This window comes from Cyclopterus lumpus, chromosome 7 (assembly GCF_009769545.1).
Source record: "Cyclopterus lumpus isolate fCycLum1 chromosome 7, fCycLum1.pri, whole genome shotgun sequence".
Taxonomy (NCBI): Eukaryota; Metazoa; Chordata; class Actinopteri; order Perciformes; family Cyclopteridae; genus Cyclopterus; species Cyclopterus lumpus.
In genome coordinates, this window is record NC_046972.1 from 12784904 (window position 1) to 12793441 (window position 8538).

At 40.7% G+C, this 8538-nt stretch overlaps 1 protein-coding gene across 1 annotated transcript; it reads right to left on the reverse strand.

Annotated features, from left to right (window-relative positions):
* Positions 1-1247: 1247 nt before the first annotated feature.
* tmem9 (transmembrane protein 9) lies at positions 1248-4943 on the reverse strand. Its single transcript, XM_034538366.1, has 6 exons — positions 4816-4943; positions 4570-4694; positions 3718-3809; positions 3518-3626; positions 2825-2956; positions 1248-2619 (listed from the first exon to the last, which is right to left on the reverse strand). Exons 2-6 carry the CDS (start codon positions 4660-4662, stop codon positions 2479-2481), a joined length of 567 nt encoding a protein of 188 aa, XP_034394257.1. The 5' UTR covers positions 4663-4694; positions 4816-4943; the 3' UTR covers positions 1248-2478.
* Positions 4944-8538: the final 3595 nt, after the last annotated feature.

Consider the following 8538-nt stretch of genomic DNA (forward strand, 5'->3'; position numbering starts at 1 on the left):
CTGGAGGAGCAGTTGGCCCTGCTGTAGTTTAAATTTAGACTGAACCACTGACAGGCCATGCTTGGGGATGGTTAGGAGGGGGTGTGGGTGGAGGTTGGGGGTGTACGGTAGAAGATGGGAGTAGATGTGATCGAGGGGAGGTTGGGTCAGGGCAGCAGTGGCAGACTAGAGCACAAGAAGGGGAGAGACATAGTTTAGGGGACTTGCGTAGCAGCAGAATATCACTAGTAGCCCACTGAACCGGCTCTCCTTTTCAAAACAGATTCAGCTGCTATGCTGCTGAACACTAATGTGTTGAACCCAAAACTGTAAGAAGAGAGGAAGAGAAAATACACAGATATTTCTGCCTCAGACTTCCAAACACTGTTTACATGTTGGACATTCTCCATCTGAATCCTTGGTGAATGAAATGTGGGGCTGAGTGACATGGTTAGTAAACACTTAATTTGACCCTCCTCTTACCCCATCAAGTATTTATAATCAGTATATTCTCGTTTGAGAAATACTGATGTAGTTGTAAGCAGATATTAGTGTTTATGTATTTATCACCAACTATGAGTAATCCTGTGGAAAACATACAGTATGTAAAGGCTAGCGTGTTAACTGAGAACGAAGGAAAACACCTAAATGTAAAGTAAGTATTGCTGACAAATACAGTACATTAATAAATACAATGTATTTATGTCTGGGTGCAACTGCATTAGTCTGTAATAAACCATTTATGTCATTTTTTTGTTGGTTGTACTTATATTATACTGTTTATATACTGCTTAAATAGAAGGTGGTAAAGGGTTTCCAATGTGAGTCACAATATAGAAAATGCAAGCAAAAATGACATTTACTAAGCAAACTGATTCAATGGTAAACCTTATTCCAACATCTTGTTTTGTACATTTAGGATGAAACTGTCTAAAACTGGAGTGTCGAGGTAGCCGAGTGGTTAGAGTGGCATATACCTCCAACATCTTCAGTTTCCTTCTGGCCTTGGAACCTCTGTTGCATGCTATACACTTCTCTCTCCCACATTTCTACTGTGAAATAAGGGCAAAAACAAATTCTTAAAAAACAAAAAAGTGCACTCATTTGCACGACAGGATTTTGATGTTTTGATGAACAAAATAAGTACTAAGGATACAACAGTTTCTAACTTTTTCATTTGTGGGCAAGCCCATTTATTGTGTACTCTGTCACCCTATACTGTCAATCAGCAAAAGCAGTAATTTCGGCAGCAAACAACCAAAGAAAAATTATTTTATATATTTTTTTATTTCACATCAAGCCGATTGTATAAACATGAGCAGTGAAACAATCCAGTGAGTCTGGAGAAAAATATAACAAAACTCTGATACCACTTAAATTAAATTATACTTACATCAATCAATCAAAAACACTTCAATGATAACACAAGCCATGACAGGCCAATAAACTGCAGCCGTTCACATTGTGCATGAGAGAAAGTGAGCCAGTTTGCTGTAATAAGAGTTCCCCAACAGGGATCTTCAGTAGTAGGATGCAACGGGGAATTCACTGACACATAATGATGCACATCAGGGCCAAGAGAATGGGAAAGTATGTACATGTGGAAACCTCTTTCCAATCAGTTTCCACATGTACATTCAAGATAAAAAGTGTTTATGCCAACAACTATACTACTAAAACTAATGAATTGGTAGACCTTACTATCGGTTATATTGTACATGCTGTGAATTGCTGACATTTAGGATCCATGTTGCATTGTTAAAATACATTCACCCTCAAGGAAAGAAACAGAAAAAAGGTACATATTGGGGCTCTTAAATGTAGCAAGGTCAAAGCTTTAAAATAACAACCCCCAAAATGTATAATCCATAAATTACTCTATTAATCCAAATTATACAAAATATGCCCAGGTTACTAGGCATAGCAATAGGAGACAAAATAAATAATAATGATCATAAATGTATTATTATTAGTGCTAAACTTGACAATAGTTATAGGTAGAGTACTCTTCCTACCCAAATAGACCATTCACATACACAAAGTGTTCCTGTTCCGAGGTAACGTCATAAATTATGCTACAAGAAAAACATCTTAACAATAAACCAAATTAGCAAGAAGCTAAAAAGAAAAATGATCCAGATGAAGCTTAAAAACGATTCAGTCTTGCTTATTAGAGAAAAATGTTTTTTTCTTTACTAAATCAAGACATTCAAAATCTGTTGCATCGCAAATTGCTGAAATGATTGAGATGGTTTCTAGCTATTAACAGTACGCAACCATGCTGTTTTTTGCCTAAAATGTTAGATATAATAAATAAAAATCATCTGCTTGTTAGTTCAGCGTGTTTAAATGTTTTCTTCGTGAGGAAATACATATTCAGAGGGTGCAGTACGCAGCATTAACAAAGAGGTTAGGAATAGTGCAGCTGGTGACAGTGTAATAGCACTGAGCCCAGGTGAGTTACCTATTCTAAACCTTCTTTGAGGTCAGCTGTGGGGTTTAACTAAGCATCTTGTGGCGGTCAAAAACAGTTTTGCGTTGTTCCTGGACCTGCTTCTTCCAGCGCTGCTGTGCCCCCTCAACCCGCTCCAGCACTGTGTTTCCTTTGGCCTGGGCACTGTCCACCGGCGGACGCATCTCCTGAACAAACAAAGAGTCAATGAGATATTCAAGGATTTCACATTCAACCGATATAAAAAGGAAGGCATGTACTGTGTGCAGTGTGCAAAATACTAATGTAATCCAGGGCTTGGACGGGACCCCTGATTGACACCAGGTATTTCACCCACTGACTGTGTGTGTGTGTGTGTGTTTGAGTGCACTTGATATATGTTTGAATGGTTACCTCAGAGTCCTCCTCATTGTGCAGTGGCTGGGTGTAGGCGTCATGTTTGCGAATAAGAGGTTCAACCAGCAGCAGGAACAGCATATAGAGCAGCAGCGCACCCACGACAGACAGGTAAATGATGATGGTTACCTGGAACATACAGAAAGGTAAACATTTAAAAATACGTACAAGTTACCACGCTGGTATCAACCACTCACATCGTTTCCTGCTCCTTCAACACATCTTAGCAATTCAATCGTATCTGCAATGGTTATTAATTATTATGACAACCATACTGTTCGTTGGGTGTAACACCATTTCAGTTTTAGGTAACTAAAATCCTAAACATGAAAGTGAGTGTCTCCACTTCTTAAATGTTGATGTGTTCCAGCAGTCAGCTCTGTAAACACCGACACCGTCGCACACTTCTTTCATTTTGTTGTTATTGATTAAGCAGAGGAAAGAAAAAGAGACTTCCTAATGTTATAAATGTCTCACATTCTGTGGCATAAAATAACATATAATTCATTATATAATTTGTACTTTTTCCTACTTTGTACTGCAGCTGCTGAACAGTGATTTCCCTCCGGATAAATAAAGGACAATCTTATCACATCAACCCTGTTAATCTTGGTTTGTGTGATTCAAGATCACAGATTGAATAGAGGTATGTTTCTGAGTCACTAAAATCCCAAAGAAAGCTGGTGGTACCTTGATGGTGTTGCTGCTTCGTTCCTCGTACTTGCACTCACACAACAGGCAGTACGCTTCCACGTCATGGCCAGGCACCGGCATGGGCTCCACTACATGGAGGCAATTACTGTAAAACACACCAAAGAGTCAGGATGGATGTTGCAACTCTCAATCATGTTTCTCTGTGACTGGAGGAATAAATAAAAGGTTTCTCTTACCAATCCTTCTGAGACACATTTCTGTTATATATGTGGCCAGTGATGTTTCTGTATGGCGGGCAGATGCATTTGCAGCGAACATCCTCAAAGTTCTGTAATTGTCCAAAAAAAAAAGTAGTAAAAGTGAGAGAAGACTTGGCAAACTGCTCACTTTAATGCCTTAGCTCACCTTTTTGTGTTCATGCTATGTTTTCTCCATAGCATTAGCCCTTTCTCTGCATTATTAACAAAACTGAGTTGTAGAACAAGTTTGTTATTCCAGCTTGAAAGGCAACATTTTTTAATTGACACTGTTACATTAGAGTCAAATATATCCTTTAAGATGCTTCACTATCAAACCAATCATTTTACATACTTGTTATATCTGTCTTAAATTAAGGCCCCCCACACACACACACACACACACACACACACACACACACACACACACACACACACACACACACACACACACACACACACACACACACACACACACACACACACACACACACACACACACACACACACACACACACACACACACACACACACACACACACACACACACACACACACACACACACACACACACACACACACACACACACACACACACACACACACACACACAAGATTACTCAGGATCTTTACATAAACAAAAATAATAATTCATAAGCTTAAGTGCATTAATACGTTCCACAATATCACACTATTGTATTCCACTCTCAATATTTGTATTACAGATCAATCAAAACGTAGTTTAGTCTCCTATACAAAGGAATTTTCGTTTTAGGAAATATAAGTGAAGGGGAAAAGGGAAATACTGGTCACCAAACAGTGTTTTAATGTAACGCATCCATCACGTGTTACCTTCGCCTGCACAAACACAACAGCATCCAGCAGCAACCAGGTCACCAGTGCGGGCACAACAAATGACCCGGATCCTTTCCTTCCAGACGGCATCTTCCCGCAGGGGTGCAGGATCACCTGCAGCGCTGCGTCCAAACAGACACACGGCGTTATCAGTCAGCTCGGGAGAAAACAACGGAGTCCCCTGCAGAGTCACGGACCCTAAAGGCAACCTTATGAAGGCACGCGGTCATGCAGGCAACTTACGTTGTAGTGGCAGCTGCAGTGGTTATTGCTGCTGTGCATCCGCGATGTAGCTACGCACCAAGCAGCTGTGTTTAGAAGAAAGATCGCCTGCAGAAATGTTGCACTTCCTTATTCCGGGTTTTCGTCATACGCGCGTCACGCAAAGTGAAAACATGCATCGACGCTGCCACCTAGTGGACACAAATACAGAAGAAAACGTGTGCTCTCTGTAACCTGCATCATAGTAATGAGGGAGTATTTGAACTAACTACAAAGGTCCCCAACATGCATAAGGCTCTTAGAAAGTCTACATTTGTATCTCCAAATATGATTATAATGAGCATTATAAGTAAACTAGTAATGTTGGGCCAAATAAATTGTTCGTCAAGAAAGTTTCCAAATTATATTGGAGCTGCTATCTTGATCAGTTTTACTATTGTGTGTAAAAACATTACTGATGCAAATACCGTAAACTTGAAGCAGCAGCGTTTTTATTAAACATGACTCCCTCCCGGGCACGTCCAACTGGTAGGAGGCCCCGGGGAAGACCGAGGACACGCTGGAGGGATTATATCTCCAGGCTGGCCTTGGAACGCCTCGGGATCCCCCAGAATGATCTGGAAAGTGTTGCGGGTGAGAGGGAAGCCTGGTTCGGCCTGCTGAACCTGCTGCCACCGCGACCCGACCTCGGATAAGCGGGTGATAATGGATGGATGGATGGATGACTCCCTCCCTGCATTAGGAGCAGTCAATCAGTTTGAGGGTGATAGCAGATTCCAATCCTGTGTATTAATACTGAGGCTCCACATTTTTGACTTGGGTCTTATATGGATTCTGCCTTGAGGTTTATAGTATAATACAAAACACAACAATATAACACTGGCAAGGGTCATTCTGCTTCAATACGAGTACTTTTAATACTTAGTTTAGTATATTTTTTGTATATTTTTCTCTCTTGTCTTTTACTGGAATATTTTTACACAAGGGTTTTGCTTTTCTATACTGCCTTCACCGTTTCTCTCCTCCGCACACAGAAACACACCTCAAGTGATTCTTTTATTTTATAAGGATCTCGGGTAGCAATCGTAATGTATCAGTCACATTTATGATACCATAACATCTATATTATATATTATTCTAAACACACGACCATGGGATTTGTGACTTCCCATATCTTGTAGTCAAAACAGTTGTTATTTTTTAATGTCAGATCATGTCTCCCTGGTGAAATTTGAAATGTAAGCCCAAGCTTCTTGACCAAATCAATACCTCTATTTCCTGGTAATCCGACTTTCACATCTTTCTGTAAGATACTCATACCTTTATAAAGCCATAGAAATCGATGCCTCACAAATTCAGCCTGAACCACTTGAGCTTGTGGTCACAGAGATCAATTGAGACCATGGTTATTTCTCTAATGAGCTATGACATCGATGTGAACATCACAACCCCATCCTCTGTGTAACCTCAAACATGCATGTGCCACTTGATTCCACTCAAAACAACTGCAATGATTAGCGTTCTTTCATTCATTCAGTCATGCTTGCTTTTATTCATCTGTGTAATAATCACTGTTTGTCTTTGTAGTCATAATGCATGTAGTAAAATAAACCAGCTCATAAACTCGCTTCAGTTTGTGACTTATGCAAGCCCTCTACTTGTTTTTCATTCTCTCAGTCCTGTCATTGTAAGCCACTTAGTTCTCTGTCTTTTCTGATGCATGGCTGCCCTTTACACCCTTAGGCCAATTACAGCATAAATGACAGTGGCCAGAGCTCAGTGCCAGGTCTCATTATCACTTCAGAGCTCTCATGAAGAAGAAAAAGGTGATTCATTTTCTTTTTAGATAGATGTTACCGATATTATTCATTTCCTAAAGAAAAGAAATCGAGTTACCTTATGCAAAATAGTTTATTAGCTGTTAACAAAACTGTCAAAACATTTGTATCTGTCTGCATCAATTACAAAGTTTGTGGGCAGGGACTGCGCACAGTCTGATTATAAAACAGCAAAGGAAAATGATCCCTAATGGAAACACTGCAGAGAAATCTACTTTAAAAAACAAACTCAAAGATGTCAAGTTCTCTAATTTGTCAAGGTACCTGAAGTTATTGACTGAATCACATTATCCAAGCATTCATTTTCATGGTACTGAAAACCGCAGGCAGTTTGCCCACTAGGAGATGCTATAAGGCCCAAGGCAAAGCAAACTGAATCCAGACCAGTAGCCTTTAGTTAAAACAGACTTGGAGTGGTCTAAAGTTGATATAGATAAGATATAGGAAGACATATAACGTAAAACAAGATGTTGTGAAATCCACAGGTGAAGCTACGTAAAAACAAACATGGATGTTGTTTAATTTAAATTGCATTAATTGCAGGTCTGTAGCACCACCGAATACAAAGTGACACAACAGCATTTAATATGAATAATTGCCGATTGTAATTAACATTGTATGTGGTTTATAGCATACAAATAAAGTCATACATGTCTGAAAGAAGATACCCGTGTCTGTCCTAATTTTTGCACTTTCAATGCACTCCTCCACCTTTCAGCATTGTTCTTTTTGACCTTTATCACATCATCTGCAGTATCTTTTTGTTCTCCTCCCTTCCTCTGTATCATGCTTTTGTAGGGAACACTGTTTGAATAACAAGACTGTCTCTGTGTGTTATCTCCTCTCTTCTCCGGCGATGCATTGTGGGCAGCAGGACTATTCTCATAGACACACATGGTAATTGCAGTAGTAGGAGGCAGCAGACAGTGGTGGTCCAGGGACAGCACAAAACTATAAATCACAACTCCTGGTTCCGCCCTCCTGAGCGTAGCCGATCACGCTCAACCAAAAAGCAATTCTGCCAACATGTGTTTGCACATTTGTCTTCATCAGCCTCTGGCTTGTTTTGGGCCCTTGTGATGGAATTTTCCTTCAAACGTGGACTTCTTCTCCAGTGTTACAGTCAGCTTTATCATGCTCAACAATTAGCCACACTTGAAATGTAGCGAGAATCATTATTCCAATAAGCAAAATCCAATAACATGTAAGGTTGAGGAATCCATGTTTACTCCGAACATTGTGATAAAGTGAAAATACAAGAATGAAACCATAAAATACATACAAAACATAACCTCAATCACCTTCACTTTAGGTATTGTTTTTTGTTTCTAAGGTAACAGGAGATGCGTTCAAACAAAGCGGAGGCAATAGCAAAGGTGTTAGAAAAGTAGGCAGTGATGGTGATTCAGAGTACAGTGTGTCCTCCCCTGCTTTATCCATACGGACAGCTGCCTGTCAGCCAGCTGAGCCCATGCAGAGAAGAGGTGTCTGCTGAGGAGCTGGTGTCAGCAAGGTGAGAGCTGAGCCCAGCTGAGCTGAGCTGAGCTAAGCTGAAATGGATGCAGAAGAGAAAGCGTCTCCTGCCTCTGAGGGACACAGATTTTCAGCAAGGAAACAGACTGCTGGAGCAGGAGACTCAGCCAGACAGAACATGAAAGGCAAGAGCGGCCATGACACATGATGGACACAAACGCGGGGAGAGAAGCTGCCTCCTCTTCCTCCCCTTTTCCCCCCTGCTCGCTATTCCGCTCCTTCAGCAGTGCTGCACCCAAACAGGACCCCTGAAGAAGAGGGGAAAAGGGAAAGGAGGGATGACACAGGGCTTCCCAGTTGAACCCTGGCCTCCTGTAATGTGTGGTCTTTGATGTTGCCCAAGATGTTTAGAGAGATGCAGGGAAGCTTCAAA